Raw genomic sequence first — 21191 nt, 5'->3', positions numbered from 1 at the left:
ACATTCAGGAGGAGTTTTTCAAGGTATTCTGCAGCAAAAGATAGGCACTTAATTCGTTTCAAACAGAATATTCAAATATTTAAACTTCAATGATTAAAAAAGTCAGGTTGAAGATCAAAGCACTGAAATTGTTTCTGAATTTTGTTTAGTGGCAATGTATCCTTTTCACTTGAATTATAGTTATTAATTTGTGAGGTCAAAATATCAACTGCTTAAATTAATAGTTTGAATTTAAAAATTAAAGTTATTGCTAAGAAACCATATATATGTTTGCAGTTTACAAAATAACTTTAGCAATTCTGAGTTTAACTTAAAAAATCTGAACTTAAGAGGAGCTTGAAACCACTTCAGTAAGGTTCTCTGATACGTTGAATCTGATGGTGTAATTTTCAATAAAATTATATGACTTTTAGGGTGGGGTTTTCCTTTTTTTCAAATAAGACAAATTTTCTCAGGGTCGTAACTTTTGAAGGATAATATTAAATTTTGATTCAACTTATATATTTAAAATCAGCATAAAAATCCGATTCTTTGGAGGTATCTATTGATTTAAAAATTCCTTGTTTTGGAGTTTTGGTTACTATTGACACGAATCGCTCTTACTATACAGTTCGTTACCATGAACTGTTTGATATATAATGATTCCATTCAGTAGTTTAGTTACTATTCGTTTCTTAATGTAAAAAAACAAGCATCCGTGATCGAATTGGTTTTGTTTTTAGTTAAAAAAGGTACTAGAACTTTCATTTTCCATTCGAATGATCCCTCTAGGAAATTTCTAGGACCAAGTGGTCGATACGATCACCCCTGGGAAAAACTACAAGTAACAAACAAATAAACACGCATCCGTGATCTTTCTTCTGGCTAAAATACCAAATTCCACATTTTTACAAATAGGAACTTGAGCAAGATTCTCTGATACGCTGAACCTGATGGTGCGATATTCATTAAGATTCTATGGCTTTTAGAGTATGTTTTCTCCTTTTTTTCGAAAATGCCGCAAATTTTCCCAGGCGCGTATCTTTTTTGGATAAAATTAAACATGATTAAACTTAAATATTTAAAATCAAAATAAAAAATCCGATTCTTTTGATGCATCTATTGGTATCAAAATTCCATTTTTTCGGTTTCGGTTAATATTGAGATCAGTCGCTCTTAAAAACAGTTCGTTACCACAAACTGTTTGACTACCGCTGCAACCCGGATATACAATATATTAATCCCTTTTATTACTTCAGTTACTATGGGCTAAAGTTTATTCCTTTATATAATACTATAAAATTACCCATTGTGAAAAGAACAAAAAAAAAAAGAAAACACGCATCCATATTTTTCTTCTGGAAAAGAAAAAATATAAATTCCACATTTTTGCATAGAGGAGATTGATACCTCCACAGTAAGGTTCTATGATACGCTGAATCTTATGTGAGATTGCATTAAGATTGCAACCCAACTTTTAGGGGTTGTTTTCCCTATTTTGGAAATAAGGCAAATTTTCTCAGGCTCATAACCATTAATGGGTATAACTAAACTTGATCAAACCTATAGATTTAAAATCAGCATAGAAGTTCAATGCTTTTCATGTATCTATTGATATTAAAATCCCGTTTTCTAGTGTTTCCGTTACTTCTGAGACAAGTCACTCTTGCTATACAGTTCGTTACCACGAACTATTTGATCATATTTTTAATTTTACAACTTTAATTAACGATGTTGTGGTGCAAGATGCTAGCACAATCGACCGTTAACTGAAGGTTGGTGGTTCAAAGCCACCCGGTGTGTATTTGTTTCGGTTTGTAATTCAGCTAACAGTAAAACCATGATACCAATGATACTTACAAAATTCCCATTTACAGTATTAATCCCTTATGTAAATGTTGCAAGAGGGGTCATTCAAACGGAATTTAAAAGTTCTAGTGCCTTTTTTAATTTGAAAAAAAACTTTTAAAAATAGAATGACTTTTTTCAAAACACCGCATTTCTGATGTTTTTCATAATGCAGTGTTTCACTTTTGAAGCAATCAAACAGTTTCTGGTAACAAACTGTATAGTAAGAGCGATTAGTCTCAATAGTAACTGAAACTTAAGAAAACGGAATTTTGACACCAATAAATACATAAAGAAAATCAGATTTCTATGATCATTTCAAATACTTAAGTTTCGACAAGTTTTATCTTAGCTATCAAAAAATACGAGCCTGAGAAAACTTGACTTATTTCTTAAAAAAAGGAAAAACACAAAAATGTTGTTTGTTTTTAGTTCAGAGTCACAAAAGTTATTAAGTAAACTGCAAAAATGATTATGGTCTCTGAGCAATAGCTTGAATCTTTGAATTGAAAGAATAAAAATACATTAAGATTTTAAATTTATTTTTATTTTTTGTTAGGCTCTAGCTACCCGACACGCGATTTTATGTGTATTTCTATACAAAAAAATTCAATTTTTTTATTTATTTTAGTTTACATAAGTAATCTTGTTTGAGATTGATCAATGGTATCATAATCGTAGGTTGTAGCCAGGGTGTCTCTTTCCATTACAATTAAGAAACGTCATAGGCTTTTTTCTGTTTGTTTTTAACTAGACTGATCATTCGTATAGCATACCTTAGACAAGCAACTTTCAAAAGACGTTTGCTTCAAGCTATCTTGTCAATATATCATATCAGTTAATATTGTCGTTCTTAGCATAAACCATGATACCGATGAAACTAACATAGTCCCCATTTATAATTAACCAGAGTGATTCCTTATATAAAATATTGCATTTATTTTTGTGCCATATACGGTTGCAACATAGGATTATAATGTCATTCATCTATTTTGTAAATGAAAATACACTTTTTTGCAAAAATTGATTTTGTTTTCGTATCTTTTTTTTAATTATGAAAGGTTTTAAATACTTCAATTTCCTTTCAAATGATCCTTTAAACAGCTCTCTATGATTTTCCAGTACTAAGCTAGATGACGAGAAAAGACGAAAATAAGAAAAAAGATGCCGTCGGTGCAGAATATGGCACTTCAAGCCACAATTTCTTGTTTTCATGTTGCACTTTACTACAAAAATATAAATATTTTTTCTTTTATAACTTTAATAAATCAAATAATATTAACATTTTGATTACTAAATATCAGTATATGTATATTAAAATGGCAATGCACATTCATTTGTATTTTTGTCAGTAAAGTGCAAATTATGTTCTGGCCTTGGGAAGGCATTGGGGTTTTGAGCCCAACTTATGTTAATATCTTCTCGTTTTGACTTTGACTCGGTTTTTTATTGTAATTTTTGTTCGTTTTGGGTTTCATTTATTTATCGATGCTGAATTTTGGTAGTTTCACGCTTGGTAGATTATTTGATTTTATTTTGGATCATTGTTTGTTTAATAAAGTTCTTTAATGTTCTTTGAAAAAACTTATTTTGTGGAAATTTTTTTTTAGTTAATTTCTGTTCGTTTTATATTGACATAGTCTTTTCAGGGAAAAAGAAAATAATAATTTAAATCTTTTTGTTTTTTAAGAATTTATATTTTAGCCTGCTATTTGTATGCTGGAGAAAAATTTTCAGAAATTTTTAGCAACATACGCACTTTTAAAAATCTGGACACAAATAGTAGTGTTTAATTTAGTTTCATCCTCCTCTAGTTGACCTGAAATGGAAAACTTAATACTATTCACAAAATAATCTGTTTACCCTCTTTGATAGCTTGGATACGCACGCTTTTTTGATTTGGTTAAATTTTAAGAGCAGAAGTAGGCCCGAAACATTAAACATAATACCCTCAATCATTCTTGGGATACTGCTTAGATTCCCTTTTTGGAATCAGCATTAACACAGTGCATTTTGATTTAATCTTAAGGCAACATTTAGTTTTAAATATAAAAGTAAATGGGAGGGTGGGCGTGGGAGGTGGATTAGTTTCCCTACAATCACTTTTGACTATTAAAAAGGGCATCATCCCTTTCTATTTTCAATCGAATACTTTTCGAATTTCCTACGACAGCTCCTTCGATACAAAGTGCCCTGGTTGAAACAACAACAACAACAAAAAAAATAATAAATTATACCCACATCGATCTTTTACATAAAAATGTCAAGCCTTCCAATCACTTTTGACTATTAAGAAGGGCACTAGGCCTTTGATTTCCAATCGAATGAGCTTTTTTTTTGAGTTTCTATGAAAACGCTTTCTATAAACACCTTCATGCCCCCAGGGCAGAATTACAACCCTTACCCTAAGGGCTGTGAGGGTTGTTGTCATTCTCTAGCCTAATATTCAGAACTTTCAACTACGTTAAACTAAATGGCTATCTCAAAATTTTGATTGGATTTATCTGGGAAAAGGGTGGGCATGAAAGGGGTTTTAGTCGCTCTCCAATCACTTTCAACTATTCATAAAGGCACTAGCCCTTTCAATTTCCAATCAAATAAGCCCTTTTGAAGTTTCTACGACAATATTTTCAATAAAAACATTATATGCCTCCAGGCCGTAACTTACAACCCTTACCCTGAGGGCTCGGGGGTGGATGTCATCCTCAAAGGCCTAATTTCCAGAAATTTCTGCAACGTTGAACAAAATGGCTATCTGAAAACGTTGATTGAGATGTGTTTGGAGGAATGGTGGGCGTGAGAGTTGGGTTTTTTACCCTCCAATCACTCACCTTAAACTATTAAAAAGAGCACTAGCCCTCTCAATTTCCAATTGAATGAACCCCTTTTGAAATTTTTATGAAAAGTCTATCTATAAAATCTTATATGCCCACAGAGCATAACTAACAACCTTTGCCCTGTGGCTCTGGGTTTTTCGTCATCCTTAAATAAATAATTTCTAGAACTTTCAACTACGTTGAACAATATGGGTATCTCTAAATTTTGATTGAATGCGTTTGGGGAAATGGTGAGCGTGATAGGGGGGTCAATTAAACTCCACTCACTTTCGATTATTAAAAAGGACATTTCAATTTCAATTTCCAATCAAATGAGCCCTTTTGAAAATTTCTACAAAAACTTTCTATATAAACCTTATATTCCCCCATGGCATAACTTACAACCCATGCGCTGAGGGCTCTGATGGGGTTATCATCCCAAAAGACCTAGTTTCCAGAACTTTCGACTACGTTGAACAAAATAGTTATCTCAGAATTTTGATTGGATCTGTCTGGGGAAATGGTGGGCGTGAGAAGGGTCTTATTTGCCCTTCAATCACTTTCGACTATTAAAAGGGCACTAGTTCTTTAAATTTTCAATTGAATGAGCTCTTTTTAAGTTTCTACAGCATCGCTTTCTATAAAAAAAACCCTTATAAAACATAAAATAGCGAGAAAAGGAAGAAAACGAGGAAAATTAACAGCCAGTGAAAAAATTGAAAAATTATGCAAATATTTCGGTCAAAACCTCCGCTTGACCGTCCTCAGTGCAGAAGAAAACTGATAAAATATAAAAACCAAAATTTAAAATAAAAACAAAAAACTAAAATTGGACGACCCTTTCTTTGTAACGGTGAAAGCGTAACTGAATAAAAAACACAATTCTAAATGGCATTTCAAAATTTCATTTTACGTAAAGCACTCTTAAAGGCTAATCACATTCCATTTTGATTTTTATCGGAGATTCTATTTGATTGCACAATACAATTTTGTAGATGTATTTAAAAACGATCAGAACTAATAATTTCGTCATAAATGGGATTAGAAAAGTTTCTCCAGTGTCTCTATTCAGAGCTACATTTTGGTGGAAATGGTTTTTTATTTCAACTGCCTCCCTGAAAATGTGCGTGAGACCTTTAACGGAGGCAACAATGGAGGTTTCGTCAAACAAAATGAAATGGTATGGACTCTTATACACATGTTGCGCCAAGGCAGAATCAAAATCCTCAGGCCTTCGGCGTAGCCTCATGGCCTTGTCGATTGAGGACCTATGTTCAGATAACCTCTACCCCAATTGCTGTCGGGTTCTACCAGCATAAGAACAGCTAATCGAATTAGCCCTTTATGAAAATTCTATGACAACGTGTTCTATTAAAACCTTGTATGTCACCTGGGTATAACTTTAAAACCTTGCCCTGAGGGCTGTGAGGGGTTTGTCATCCTAAAAACCTAATTTACAGAACTTGAAACTACGTTGAATAAAATGGTCATCTCAAAATTTTGATTGGATGTGTTTTGGGAAAAGGTGGGTGTGAGAAGGGGTTTAGCTACCCTACAACCACTTTTGACTATTAAAAAGGGCACCAGCCCTTTGAATTTCCAATCGAATGAGCCTTTTTTGAAGTTTCTACGACAGCGCCTGCTATGAAAACCTTACATGCCCCTAGGGCATAACTTGCAACCCTTGCTGTGAAGGGTCGGGGGGAGTGTCCTCCTCAAAAAACATAATTTCTATTTGGAAATTAACCTCCCTGAACAAAACGGCTATCTCAAAATTTTTATTGGATGTGTTTCGGTAAATGGTGGGAATGGAAGGGATGTTACTTGCCTTCCAATCATTTTCGACTATTAAAAAGGGCACAAGCCACTATAATTTCCAATTGAATGAGTTTCTACAAAGTTTCTGCGACAACTTCTTTGAAACGAAGTGCCCTGCACTAAAGGAAAAAAATAATAAATAATACGTTGTGCCAACATCGTTCTTATTTGCCCTCAGGAAATAACTTAAAACCCTTGTCCCGAGGATTGTGGGGGAGTGTCCTCCTCAAAAACATATTTTCTATCTGGAAATCATTTACGCTGAACAAAATGGCTATCTCAAATTTTTGGTTGAATGTATTTGTGGGAATGATGGGCATGAGGAGGGAGGGCTAGTTGCCCTCCAATCACTATCGACTATTAAAAACACTAGCACTTTAAATTTCCAATCGAATCAGCCTTTTTTGAAGTTTCTACGACAACGCCTTCTATAAAAACCTTATATTCCCCCAGGGCAAAACTTACAACCCTTGCCCTGAAGGCTGTGGGGGAGAGTCCTTCTCGAAAACATAATTTCTCTCAGGAAATCAACTACGCTGAACAAAATGGCTATCTCAAAATTTTTATTGGTTGTTTTTGGGGTAATGATGGGTGTGGGGGGGGGGGGCTAGTTGCCCTCTAATCACTTTTGAGTATTAAAAAGGGCACTAGCCCTTTGAATTTCCAATCAAATGAGCCTTTTTCGAAGTTTTACGACAACATCTTCTATAAGAATTCTTATATGCCCCCAGGGCATAACTTAAAACCCTTGCCCTAAAGGCTGTGGAAGAGTGTCCTGCTCAAAAATATAATTTCTATATGAAAATCAACCACGCTGAAAAAAATGGCTATCTCAAATTTTTTAATTGGATGTGTCTCAAGAAATGGTGGGCGTGGAAGGGATGTTAGTTGCCTTCCAATCACTTTCTACTGTTAAAAACGGCACAAGCCACTCCAATTTCCAATTGAATGAGACCTTTTCAAACTTTCTGCGACAACTTTTTCAATACGAAGTGCCCTGCTCTAAAGGAAAAAAAATAATAAATAAAATATTGTGCCAACATCGTTCTTATATGCCCTCAGGGTATAACTTAAAACCCTTGCCCCGAGGGTTGTGTGCGAGTGTCCTCCTCAAAAATATATTTTCTGTCTGGAAATCAACTACACTGAACAAAATGGCTATCTAAAAATATTGATTGGATGTGTTTGGGAGAATGATGGGCGTGGAGGGGGGCTAGTTGCCCTCCAATCACTTTCGACTATTAAAAAGGGCACAAGCCACTCCAATTTCTAATTGAATGGTCCCTTTTCGAACTTTCTACGACAGCTCCTTTGATACGAAGTGACCAGGTTTGGAAACCAAAAAATAAATAAAACATTGCGCCAACATCGTTCTTTATACTTAGGCCGCGCTATTGCACTGTCTATGATTACAGACAGGAAAAAGCCTACTGCTTTTTCTTCTTTGAATGAGTGAGAGATGAACCTCAAACAATCAAATAGCTAACTAAGTCCAATATAGGCAATGGTTTGTTATTCCAACGATCGTATTTTAATATTTGTTTTATTACAAAAGCACGTATTTTCCAGTGCCGGGCTATCAGAGTGGAAAAACAGTAAAAAGATGTTCTCGATGCAGAATATCGCAGTTCGAGCAATTTTTCTTGTTTTTCAAGCCAATGGATATCCTTCACTATTGAAGCAAATTAGCCACCTTTTACTTTTTTTTAATGTAAATACTTTAATCTGAACTACGATGCAACAATGGTAAGCATATGTGCTTGTAACTAGTTGTTATGATAGCTGGTATTCATTCAAGATTGGCCATAAAAACGGAGTTCTTAGTAAAAAAATTGATTCTATTTATAAAAAAATAAAATTTAATTACAAATGGTACTAGATCTAGGAATTTCCTTTGAAATGATACTTTGAACAACTCTCTACGATTTCCAGTGCCAAGCTATCTGTAAAAGAGAAATAAGATGCCATTTAGCAGAGTTTTGTAGTAGCTGCCAGTTTTCTTCATTTTAAAACCCTTATAAATTCCTTGATGTTCAACCCAAGGGCCAGAAAGTTTCTTGTATAGGGGTTTTGGAAAAGGTGGTTCTACCTATGCACTTTTTGTTTTGATCTTACTCTATTTTTGGGAGTTATGGTTCATTACATTTTTTAACATTTGACGTGATCGTCTCTTACTAGGTTGCTAGCTACCGCTGCAACTCGGATTAACATGTACAAAGATGTATAAACAAATTTAATAGCATGACATATATTTCACGTATATATCATAAGTCTCGGATTGTACAGTGGTAAGTATCCCTGCCTGTCATGTGGAAGACCGGGTTCGGTTCCCCGTTGGAAAGAATTTTTAATATATGGAATTTAAAACAATACCTCAAATTTAAAATTTAAAAAAGAAACTCGGTTTAGCTACTACCTAGGTAATTAAAATAACGTTAATATAAATTAATATAGGCAAGAGGTAGCTCTTTATTATATTCTGCTGACACGTACTGAGTACCTACTGAGTCACTTTCTCAGCAGGGGCCCTCCCCAGGCCACTCAGCACGTCCCCAGGTGGCGGATAGGAGAATGTCCTTCATAAATGTTGGGTACCTCCGTAAAGGGAGGCACTAACCAAGGGGGGACCTAGCGCCCCGGTGGTCTATAATTGAAACTAGGGCACCCTCACCTAGGGGTTTTAAAAACAGGTGGAGGAGGAAGAAGGCTCCTCTGATGCCCACTGTTCTGGACAAACCGGCGTCTGGACACGTCCCGCTAGTTGCGCACCTTTTTCCAGCAATGGCTTAAATTGTATGGTACTGCAGGATACCTTCGTGGGTGGATCCTCTCCAGGAAGACAACTGCAAAAGGGCGGAAGATCGAGACTTGGACAAAAGCCTCTGCAACTTATGTAGGCACCGGGGATTCCGGCCAATCGATCAGGGATTGGCATCCCTACTCTAGCCAAGTAAAAAAAACCGGTTAGGCAGTGGCCTAGCAAGTCGCTCCCATAGAAAAAGAATATGCTAAGGAAACGTCAGTGAAAAGCCTTGGATAAAATCCCAATATGATGAAGACCCATGCACGCTCCTCGACCAGATTTCTGAACGCGAATAAACCAGTAAGAATAGGATTTTGCAACGTAAGGACTATCTCGGCTCTTTCAAAAACTGAGGAAGTTCTACAAGAGTGCGAAAACTTTCGGCTTGATATCCTCGCAGTGACCGAAGCACAATGGAAAGGCTGTGGAGAAAAGAAGCTCAAAGCAGTAAATAGCAACACGACTTATACAGTTCTGTACAGCGGAAAAGCGGACAGACATGCAGCTGGAGGCGCAGCTATATTGAACCCAAATGCAGTAGAATCTCTTTGCTCGTGGAAGCCGATTAACGAGAGAATCATGTATACACTATTTGCATCTAAACCTGCAAAGCTGTCGCTAGTCATCTGCTATCCACTAACAAATGATGCTGATGAAGCCTCGAAAGACGATTTTATGAAACCCTCCTGTCTATCCTAGACTCCTTCCCTCTCCATGACTTCACTTGCCTGGCAGGTGACCTAAATGCAAAAGTTGGTCAGGACGGATCTTATTGCCCCGATTTGTTGGGACACCACGGTCTTGCGACTATCAAAGAAAATGGTAGAGAGGAGGGGTTGTCATCCTTAAAGACCTAATCTCCAAAACTTTCAACTACGTTGGAAAAAAATGGCTCTCTCAAAATTTTGATTTGATGTGTTTGGGAAAATGGTGGGTGTGGAAGGGGTGTTAGTTGCCTTCCAATCACTTTTGACTATTAAAAAGGGCACTAGCCATTTCAATTTCCAATTAAATGAGCAGTTTTTGAAGTTTTTACAAAAAAGAGTTGGGGGGATTGTCATCCTCAAAGACCTAATTTCCAGAACTTAAAACTACTTTGAACAAAATGCCTATCTCAAAATTTTGATTGGATGTGTTTTCGGAAAAGGTGGGCGTGAGAGGGGGGGGGGTAGTTACCCTCCAATAACTGTCGACTATTAAAAAGGGCGCTAGCCCTTTGAATTTCCAATCGAATGAGCCTTTTTTGAAGTTTCTACGACAACGCTTTATATAAAAAAAACCTTATATGCTAGCAGGGCATAACTTACAACCCTTCACCAGAGGGCTCTGGGGGAGTGTCCTCCTCAAAAATATGATTTCTATCTGGAAATCAACTATGGTGAACAAAATGACTATCTCAAAATTCTGGTTGGATGGGTTTCGGTAAATGGTGGGCGTGGAAGGGGTGTTAGTTGCCTTCCAGTCACGATTGACTATTAAAAATAGCACTAGCCCTTTAAATTTCCAATCGAATGAGCCTTTTTTGAAGTTTCTACGACAACGCTTTCTATAAAAAAAAACCTTATAAGTCCCCAGGGCATAACTTACAACCCTTGCCCTAAGGGCTGTGGGGGAGTCTCCTCCTCAAAAACATAATTTCTATCTGGAAATCAACAACGCTGATCAAAATGACTATCTCAAATTTTTATTGTATGTGTTTCAGAAAATGGTAGGCGTGGAAAGGGGGTTAGCTGCCTTCCAATCACTTTCGACTATTAAAAAGGGCACAAGCCACTACTTTTTACAATTGAATGAGCCATTTTCGAGGTTGCTTCGACAACTTCTTCGATACGAAGTGCCCTATTCTAAAGGAAAAACAAATAAATAATCCTTTGTGCCAACATCGTTCTTATATACCCCCAGTTCATAAACTTAAAACCCTTGCCTTGAGGGTTGTGGGGGGTGTCCTCCTTAAAAAAATATTTTCTATCTGAAAATCAACTATGCTGAACAAAATGGCTATCTAAAAATTTTGATCGGATATGTTTGGGGAAATGGTGGGCATGGAAAGGGTGTTATTTGCGTTCCTATCACATTTGACTATTAGAAAGTGCACAAATACTACTACTACTAACAACTCACCGCAGCATCAAGCCGCCTGAGGCCAACACAGCTACGCACGCTCCTCCTCCACCCCAATCTATTCAAAGCCTCCCTTTTTACACACTCCCACGAAGTTCCCATTTCCTATAAATCTTTCTTTATGACGTCTTCCCAACCCAGACGGGGACGACCTGCTTTCCGTTTAGCCCTAGATGGTTGGCCGAAAAGGACAATCTTCGGCAATCTGCCATCCTTCATCTGCACAACGTGCCTTAGCCACCTCAACCTTTCTTTCATTACAGCCCTAGAAAGCGGTATTGAACCACATTTTTCGTATAGCCTATTGTTTGAAATACGGTCAGTCAGCCTGGTACCCAGAACAATCCTTAAACAATTTTCTCTGGAAAAAATCTAGCAGATCTTCATCTTCGTTTCGGAGCGCCTATGCTTCAAAGTCATATTTGACCACTGTCATCACTGTAGCTTCTTATATTCTAATCTTTGTTTGCAGAATTATCTTCCTATTCTTCCAGACTTTTTTTAACTGTGAAAAAACACCCTGAGCCTTGGCTATTCTATTTTTAACATCTTCACTGCTCCCACCATCTTTACTAATAATACTACCAAGGTAAGTGAAGCTGCACACCTGATCAATCTTTTCATTACCCAACGTCACCTTTTCATCTTCACTTATTCCTAGACTTAGTGACTTAGTCTTCCTAACATTAATTTTCAAACCAATTCTAGCTAGCCACTCCAATTTCCATTCGAATGAGCCCTTTTCAAAGTTTCTACGACAACTCATTCGATACGAAGTGCCCTGGTCTAAGACCAAGAAAAAAATGATACATAGTGCCAAAATAGTTCTTTACTTAGGCAGCGCTGTTGCGTTGCCTGTGATTAGATAGAATATTTAGGTCATAAAAATTATCTGTTTTTTTATTGGCAGGAGAATTTACCTTGTTTTGAGTGTAGAAAGGGATATCTATAAGACTAGCCCTAATTTCGTCTGGGTTGGAAATAGATGTATAAAATTTATGCATAGAGGACTCTAGAGAGAAAATTGAATCTCCTACATTGATTTGTTTCGGAAGAAAAGTCAACTTTGGCCCTTTTACGAGAGTTTGAATTTCCTTTTGTTCAAGTGTTTTAGAAAACAGATTAATAAAAACCGGTCCAGGAGTGAATCTTGGATTGTAAGTAGGGATATTCCTCGAAAAATTTATATCGGAGGTTTTCCAATTTTTTAATAAATAGCTCCCATGATTAGCGGTAATCATTATTAAAATAATTTCTTTCCAATCAAGCAGCCTGTCTAAAATCAACAAAGGACAAATTTTCAAATAAGAATTTTTCTAAAGATATTCCTTCTGAGAAAATAGTAAATGTTTTTAGTTTTTTTTTTCTTTAATAATATTTACCAATGTTTTTAATTTTAGTATACGAGCAAATTGCTCTTCTTTCCGAGTATTTAAGTGTAATCTGAATCTTAAGGACTTGGGAATAAGACTTTCAATTTTGCGAGATTCCAAGAATTTTGTTGGTTAATAATATTAGCTTGTTTTTTTCCTAAAGTAATAAAATAAAAGATGTCATTGGTTAACTGCTCCCCATACGACCTTTGCATCCTTTGCAGACCTTTGCACCTTTGCAGATAGCGACGAAGACCAGACGACCTTTGCATCACAAACGACAAAAAACGAAGAACAATAGCGAATACTTTTTGTAAGACAGTGTATATAATTTAAAAGACTATTTCGGCCCTATTTCCATGGGCCGTCCTCAGCAAAACAAAAATATATCAATAAAAAGAATCCCAAAAATATGTGACCAATTAAAATAAAAACCAAAAATCTTAAAACTAGTCCCAGTATCCTTACTTCAGCGAAGTTCAACCAAGACTGAAAAAAGGTGAGGTAAAACAAGGCAATTCAATGAGATGAAAATAAAAGAATTAAAAAACACATTCTTATTGCTAATCCATCCTTTTTGGCAGCTAAACTCAAAAGTCTTTTTGTGCCCTGTTCTGTGTTAATATCTATTGTTTTGTTTTTTCAATATTTTGTAAGATCATTTTTAATTAAATTTGTGTATAGAGCATTTTGTGTATATTCCCAAAAATCCCTATTTAGGCAAATATTACTATTAATCCAAAATCTGACTTCCATTACTTTTAGGACAACCTGTTTTATGACGGTTAATGCTAATAAGGGCAGATTCATCAAAATGTATATTGTGGTTAGGATTTTCAAAGACATGGCCGCCTAAAGTGGAATCAAATGAAACAATAGCAATATTAGAATTTAGAGCTTTGGCAAATATCATATTTATGCTGTTTTATGCATTTCTCTAAATTCTGGTGAGTTTTACCTACATAGTATTTCCTACAATAGCATGGTACTTGATAGACCCCTCTTTGGCGAGTAACTTGGGTTTTATCTTTACCAGAACTTCAGGAAGTTTATGATTTTGAAATCATTGGTAAATATTATTTTGTGTGCAAACTTTTTGATATTTGTAGTAAGTTTTGGGATATAGGGGAGGGAAATTATGTTTTAGGGCTTTTCGTAAATCTTAAATGTTAAATTATCATTGATTTTACGGGAGTGTCTTTTCAGCCTATGGTTAATAACACTATTAATAAATAAAATAGGATACGCAATTCCAAAAAAATAAGTCCCTGAAAAAGTTTAGTTCCGCTTTGGGAGTCAGAACAAATGCTTAGGGCATGATCGACAAGAGAAGTATCGGTATAATTACTCCGAGAAGTCAAATAGGAAATTAACATGGAATTCCTGGAAGTCAGGTAAGTGTAGCTCCTAGTCCCTCGTATCTGTACACTGCTGTCCCTGTTTCCTTGATCAAGTGACACAATTTTGCTTCATTATTGACAAGATTCTCAGTATTCAAAGTGTTTCAGTATTTTTTTACATGATTAAATGGAGTTTTGTCGGGACAATACACAATTAGTGTTAGTAGGGGTTATTAGCCAATCTAATAAGGAGAACACACCTTCGAGCTTTAAATGGCTTCAAAGGAAAAATAGCGTAGGATTTTAAAGTTATCTATTTGAAAAATAGTATAGGACTCTTAAGGAAACTCTCTGACATCACGACAGACCTGGCAAGAATCCACTCCTCCCTGGGAGGCTTCCCAGAAATTCAAGGTGTTCTCCCTATCACCATTGTTTTTCCTTCTATAAACAGAAGTTTCCATGTAGGAGTGTAAACTTATATTCTGGAAGATTCCTGGGTTTCCCGTTATTTCTTCAGTTTTAAAAAGAGTTCAGCGTGTCAATATAAATATGGATGCTTTTACATTGTTGGATATTGAATGTGTTAGCAAAACGGAACCTAAAGTGCCTAAAGTAGCAGTGTAAACCTACAAGGGGTTGCCGACTGACTCTAGAATGGGACAAAATCTATGCAGGATAGGTTATTCCATTGAGCAAACTCAAATCGAAAAAACATTTGTGCTTTGCGGCTAAAGTAAATATAGTACATATACAGAGAATACAAGACGAATTAAATGCGTTAGCAAAATATCTTTGAGAAAACAATCTATAAGAAACAAGTTTTTACTAGCGAAATTCGATTAGACTGTATTTGGTAGTGAGAGTATGAAAATGGATAGATTTGAGAACCAAAAAAATCTTACGTAATCCAGTAAAATTGGAAAAGTGCTTAATTTTATATGATGACTTTCTAGAATTATCTATTCAACGGTAAATGCTTTCGCGAGAAATGCTTAAAGACATAATTGCAACTGATTCCCCATGTTTAAACTATTGCATGAAACTTTGTCGTCGTAGTCCAGACTTTATTTATAGGTTTATTAATTGAGGCAAAACAAAATGATATTGTGATTTTGCTTTTACCACTACTTATACGGCCATTTTGTAAGATATAATACCTAAACAAGTTTTGTGACGTCCTAGAAGATATTTTTTATCAGGAGTCAGTTTTTTTCTGGAAGTGAGACAGTGAACATCTAAAAAAATTTTACACATCTGCATTATGCTTCATACTTTGGACAGCTGGATATGCTGTGAAAATTATACTTTTGCTAATGACTATAATGAAAAGTGAAAATTATGCAATCGATAGAAATTGTATAAGAAATATGCGTTGCAAATTAAAGGCATTAATTCCTGTTTTGAAGAGATTTGTAACTCTCATAATAGAGGATTCTTATGCTCCAATTGCCAGTGTGATAAATTTGATCAATGGGAAAATACTTAACCTGGCATGATTGCAAAAATTCCTAAACGTGAGTTAGGTTTATTTTTAAGTGACTGGTATCGTCGTGGTTTTAAATTATTTTTGGAAAAAGAACCTTGTCCACGCTTCGGTTGCAGGAATATTGAAATAGGATGATTTTTATGTCTTCGCTGTGAAGATACTACCTACTTTGATTATAAACCTACAGATTTTTATTTGGACGTTACAGAAAGTGACCCTTCATATGATAATATTGTGTTTGACACTGCTTCAAATAAGAAAATTGATACACGTGAATTCTATAATAGGAATCAGAATAGTATTATTGACTTTACAAGGAGATTTAATAAAAATGAAGTTACGATTTACTGTAGACAATGTGACCCTGACTTAGCATGTCAAGATGAACACAAATTGAATCCTGACGAGCTGCTGCCCATTATCGGTTCTGATGATTACCTATACATAGAAGAAGAAGAAATCTAAAAAAGACAGTGTTTTGTACATAAAAATTCTATTAATAGACAATTTTACATAGATTTTTAATGCATTTCATTCTTAGGGTAACAATATTTATATTATAGAGTTAGGAAAGAGTATTTTCAACAAGAAAGACGTTCAACCGAGGATTGCCACCATCAATCTTTGCGTAGTACACATTTTTCATAGAATAACCCCTCGGCTGCACTTGGTTTTTCATTGTTAGATTTTTTCAAAATAACATTTCAATATATATATATATATATATATATATATATATATGTCGAAGTCAAATCTGTGAAATAATCTTCATTAGAATAAATTTGAAAATGGACATTTTCAGAGAGTGTTTGTTGTGGATAAAATGATTCATAGTATCCGTGTTTTACACTAACATCTACATTTCCTGCATTGAAAAGATATAGAGATAAAATTGACTGTAGAATGAGATTCTGTATGTGGTAGATGTATCATTTTCTAGGAAAAGAAAACCTCTTTCGATCTTTTTTCTTTCGATTTTAATGCTTTACGCTTTCGGGGTGGGTTGAGACCTTTGAATGATAAGGTCTTTTAAACCCTTTTTAAACCTTTTTCACTTTTTCGTGAGTTCATTCGCTCACCAAGAAATCATGTGCTGGACCTGAGATTTTGAAAATCACTTTCTTGAATATCCTTCCCAGAGCCCCAATAATGTACTTTAGAGGACGCAAAATCCCCGGCAATCGGTGCAATATACTTTTTAGCCAGAGGTAGTGCAGAGAGAATCCGCTTTGCAAACCAATTGCAGAAACCGTAATCGGAAACTGACGAACGACCCCTTTACCAGTCGATTCCATTTTCCAACTGTAGTGGTCCAAGAATAGTGACATAGCAATGAATATGGGGACATACAAAATGAGTTCTATTAGCCATCACACTAAAAGGGTAACAAATTACATGTAATTACAGCCAAACTTTTTGCAATTGCTAGAGCATTGTAGTGAAGAATGTGTTCACTAGAGGTTTTTCATTCAAGAATACGTAGGAGGGGAACATTGGCATCACCGACTCTTCATCTCTCGACAAAGGATGCATAATGAAATATATAACTGTAAGATGAGACAGTGGGTGCATAGTCTGCATAGATAACATGATGCTTACCACTGAAATTTTTACTTTAATAATAAAATCTTTAAAACCAAGAACTTCACGTAAATCCTTGTTGAGGGAAATTTTTTTATTCTCGAATGGTAATGTAATTTCTCATCTGTTCCGGTAAATATTTGAATGTGAATCCCCCCTTTTTTGATATGCAATATTTTTGTCGATAATTCGACACAAATCACACAAATTGCTGTATTCCCCATACGGTATAATTGCATAGGGGTAATCATCAGAGTCACAATTTACCTCTGTGCCCTCGTCAGAAAAGTCAAAAGGTCTTAATTTTATATCAAATGTACGATCGTTTCCTAGGATATCATGTATATTTTTGAGAATACAATATAAAAGAGCAATTTCATCCCTTCCCTCAAATTTAATGGTAGGGGAGAGTTTTGTCCAAAAATCACTCGTTTTATTCAGATAGTCATTGAGAAATTCAGAAACATTGGAAATTAATGTCATATAAAAGTCATAACTCATTATTAACGTCTTCAGCAGGTATACATGGATCAAAATAAGACTCGTATCCTAGCCAGCGAACAAGCAACTGTTGCTTACTCGTGGAAGTACGAGTCTTTAATACCTTTTCAATTTGATAAATTTTACTATTTCGAACTTTTTGCATTTAAAAATCGTAAAAACCACCAAGAATTTCATTATCTTTCATATCACAATGAAGATATGTTATACGTTAAATCTCCAAGACTTTTGAAACTTTAAAAATTTCAATGGACCTCAAGTAATTCTCCTTTTCAAAAATATTTCTTGCGCAATTTTTCCAAACACTATCACCAACATTAAATTTTTTCTTTCTCCTCTTTTCATTAGAATACTGTTTAAGGAAAAGTGCACTTTCTCTACAATAAATTTCAATAGGGATAATTATTGAGCAGGATCGATGAAGGCGTTGATCATAAATCAATATATTTTTATCTAGATCTTAAATAAATGCAGTAGTATTTGCATTTGAATATATGCAGCAGTTGTTTTTTTTATAATTGTCACATTCATCTCGATCTGAAATAAGTTTTATAGTTTAGAAAGAGGGAGGAGGACCATCAGTGGTTCGAGCAGGGCTGTTTTTCCGTCTCCAGCTAAGCACTGCATTTCTTCTATATATTTTATATTTATATGTTTATATATTTTACTTATAATTTTATTTTTCGCTGCATAAAACGGTAATTTTAAAGTATTTTTTAATTTTGTATATATTTTATGTTTCTTTTTGTCATCCCTGCTGCGCCACCTTACTGCCACCCCAGAGGTCACCGTGGCATCACCTGATGGTCACTCCGGATGTTGGCCCGGCCACTATCCGCCATGCCGTGTTAAGTGCTTTCAACATCCAAGTGTTTTTATGCCATTTCACTGCCATTCTATATTCAAGTGTTTATTTCTTTGCTTTTGTTTCACTGCTTGTGTGTATATATTTTTATGCTGTTTTCTGCCATTGTAAATATTTACAAATTTATGAATTAAACAAACCAGGTATTCTATTTCTTGAGTATTAATTCAACAGATTGAAGTTAGGTTTGGTTAGTGGAAGTTTGACATTGGAGGAAAATATATCAATTTAAAACACCATTCAGTTCCTTTCTTAACGGACCGTTTTTTCTGGCAAAACAAAACTATTAACGAAAATATTTCAAAACTGTGATAAAATGTTTTCTAGAAAATCAGAAAATTATATATTATTCTATGGTGTTTGGTAAGAATCCCATGACAAAATAAAGAGTATTGCACCAAGCAAAAAATTCAATACAAGGACTTGACTTGTTTTATAGAATTGCGCCAAACTCATGGTTAATTATAGACGATTTAGCTAAATCTATTGAAGAATGGTCTCAAGAAATGTTTCAATTATTCACGGCCCCATCACATCATGCAAAAATATCTTTAACTGTTATGCTCCATAATCTTTTTCATTAGAATAAATGTATGAGAACACTTACTTTAGATTGTACTTACTATATCATCTATAGAGTTATTCGTTATTCAAGTTCTCTTATTTTTCTAAACAAACAAATCGACCCAAGTGAAGCCAAATGTTTACTTTCTGCGTACAATCAAGCTACTAATAAACCTTATGGATACAATCTATTGGATCTGAATCAAAACACGACCGAAGACATGCGTGTATTCACTGATATTTTCGATAAGGAAATTACTGTACATCTATCTATGAATAGTAAAAAAGTTTATTTGTCGCCGTCATGAAGCTGACAGATCTACAAGAAAACAGACATTTATTTTCCGTGCTAGCCAATTCCAAACCGTGGCTTAGGAAACCGATTTTCAAACATGGTATTGACAATGAATTTATTAGTCTCTTATCTGATTTTTTTTTAAATTTAATGGAAAGTAATGGTTAACTTTCAGGTCATGATAGACAGCGGACCAAGCAAAATTGTTCACTTGTACATGCTAAAGCCAGCAAAAACAAAAGAAATAGTAAGACAAAACGGCTTGTTCAAGTGGGTGGTAATTTATTTTCATTGTTACTGCCGATAAATGGACTTGTAATCACTATTCTCTAGATGGCTAAACCCTATTAATTGAACCAAATTAAAATTCCTCTTTCACCAAAAGAGGGCTTTGAAAATAATCTTGATAAATTATTTAACAACGAAACAATTGCCGTGTCAACAAACACAAACTTTATCGTGAAAAACCACTCAAAGCAAATGTTATTGATCAACATTCTGAGCGTAGTGAAGATTTTGAAACTTTGAAAAAGCCGAAAAAGAAGAAGAAGATTTATTAACAAGTATTGTAGACATGTTGCCTACATCCTATTGTGAACAAAGTAAAAGAATCTTGACTTATCTCGCTGAAAAAGAATAGATTGACGAGAAAAAGAATGAAGTTTATAATCCAGGGCTAGAGTTACAATATGATTGATTTGTTAGCTGATTTGATAACAAATCGTAAAAGACCCGAATCTTTGAATAGTTATTTATATGATTTATTAAAGTCTTCAAATTTCCCCAAAAGTCCTATTGGAAATAAACGTGTTTTAAAACGATTAGGACAATATGAAGAAATATCACAAGGTACTTCATTGCATAGTACGCACAGTGGACCTGGTAAGGGTATTAAACGAACGCGTCTTTCCACATTATTAAGCACGTCAAAGATTAGTGGCACATTACGAACAAAATGTATCAAGTTTTGAATGTTGTTTATGAAAATATTGGAGAACCAGGAAGTTTAAGTTTTCCAACTACACTTTCTCAAGTTACCGGACTTAAAAAGTAGCTAGCAAATGAGTATTTACAAAGGGATCCCAGTTATACTCTTCATCGAAATTATAGGAGCAGAGGTCGTGACTATCAAAAAACTAAAATCTTTTACCCGCTGCATATACTACAAGTAGATGTTTTGACTCAAGACACGATTCAAAGACGTCAGAATAAACCCTATAAGTATATTTTACTTGCAATAAGTGCTTTTAGTCGCTATGCGAATGCAGTTCCATTGCAGTCAAAGATAAGCAGTGATGTTGCTAAGGACCTTGAATCCACCTTTGAACAAGATTGGCATAAAAAAAATTCGAACAGATCGCGGAAGTGAATTTGTTGATCCACATGTTAAAAGGGTTTAATTGAAATATAATATAATACTCTATCATAATGATAGTACTATAAAGGCGGCATTGGCTGAATGTTTGATAAGAACAATTCAACTTTTAATTTCAAGATATTGTACATTGAAAATACTGCTGTATTTATTCAAGATTTAGATGAAATCATGTTGATTTATAATCAACTCCCTCATCAATCCTTGTCCAATGTTAGCCTTATCGAAGTTCAACGTAGTGAAAGTACACTTTTTCTTAAACAACACTCTAATGAAAACACGGGGAAGAAAAAAAATTAATGTTGGTGATACTGTTTGATTCAATCGAACATGAAATATTTTTGAAAAGAGAAATTACTTGTGGTCCTCTGAGTTTTTAAAGTCTCAAAAGTCTTGGACACTAAACCTATAATATATTGTGTT

At 34.8% G+C, this 21191-nt stretch overlaps 1 protein-coding gene across 1 annotated transcript; it reads left to right on the top strand.

Moving 5' to 3' along the window:
* The first annotated feature begins 9510 nt into the window (after positions 1-9510).
* LOC148938357 (protein CFDP2-like) lies at positions 9511-9963 on the top strand. Its single transcript, XM_089107847.1, has one exon. It carries the CDS (start codon positions 9511-9513, stop codon positions 9961-9963), a length of 453 nt encoding a protein of 150 aa, XP_088963973.1.
* The last annotated feature ends 11228 nt before the right edge of the window (positions 9964-21191 follow it).

This window comes from Artemia sp. Qi Xiang Cuo, unplaced genomic scaffold (assembly GCF_049724085.1).
Source record: "Artemia sp. Qi Xiang Cuo unplaced genomic scaffold, ASM4972408v1 HiC_scaffold_2954, whole genome shotgun sequence".
Classification (NCBI taxonomy): domain Eukaryota; kingdom Metazoa; phylum Arthropoda; class Branchiopoda; order Anostraca; family Artemiidae; genus Artemia; species Artemia sp. Qi Xiang Cuo.
Note: the sequence above shows the minus strand (reverse complement) of the source record. Positions and strands in the feature narration are given on the sequence as shown.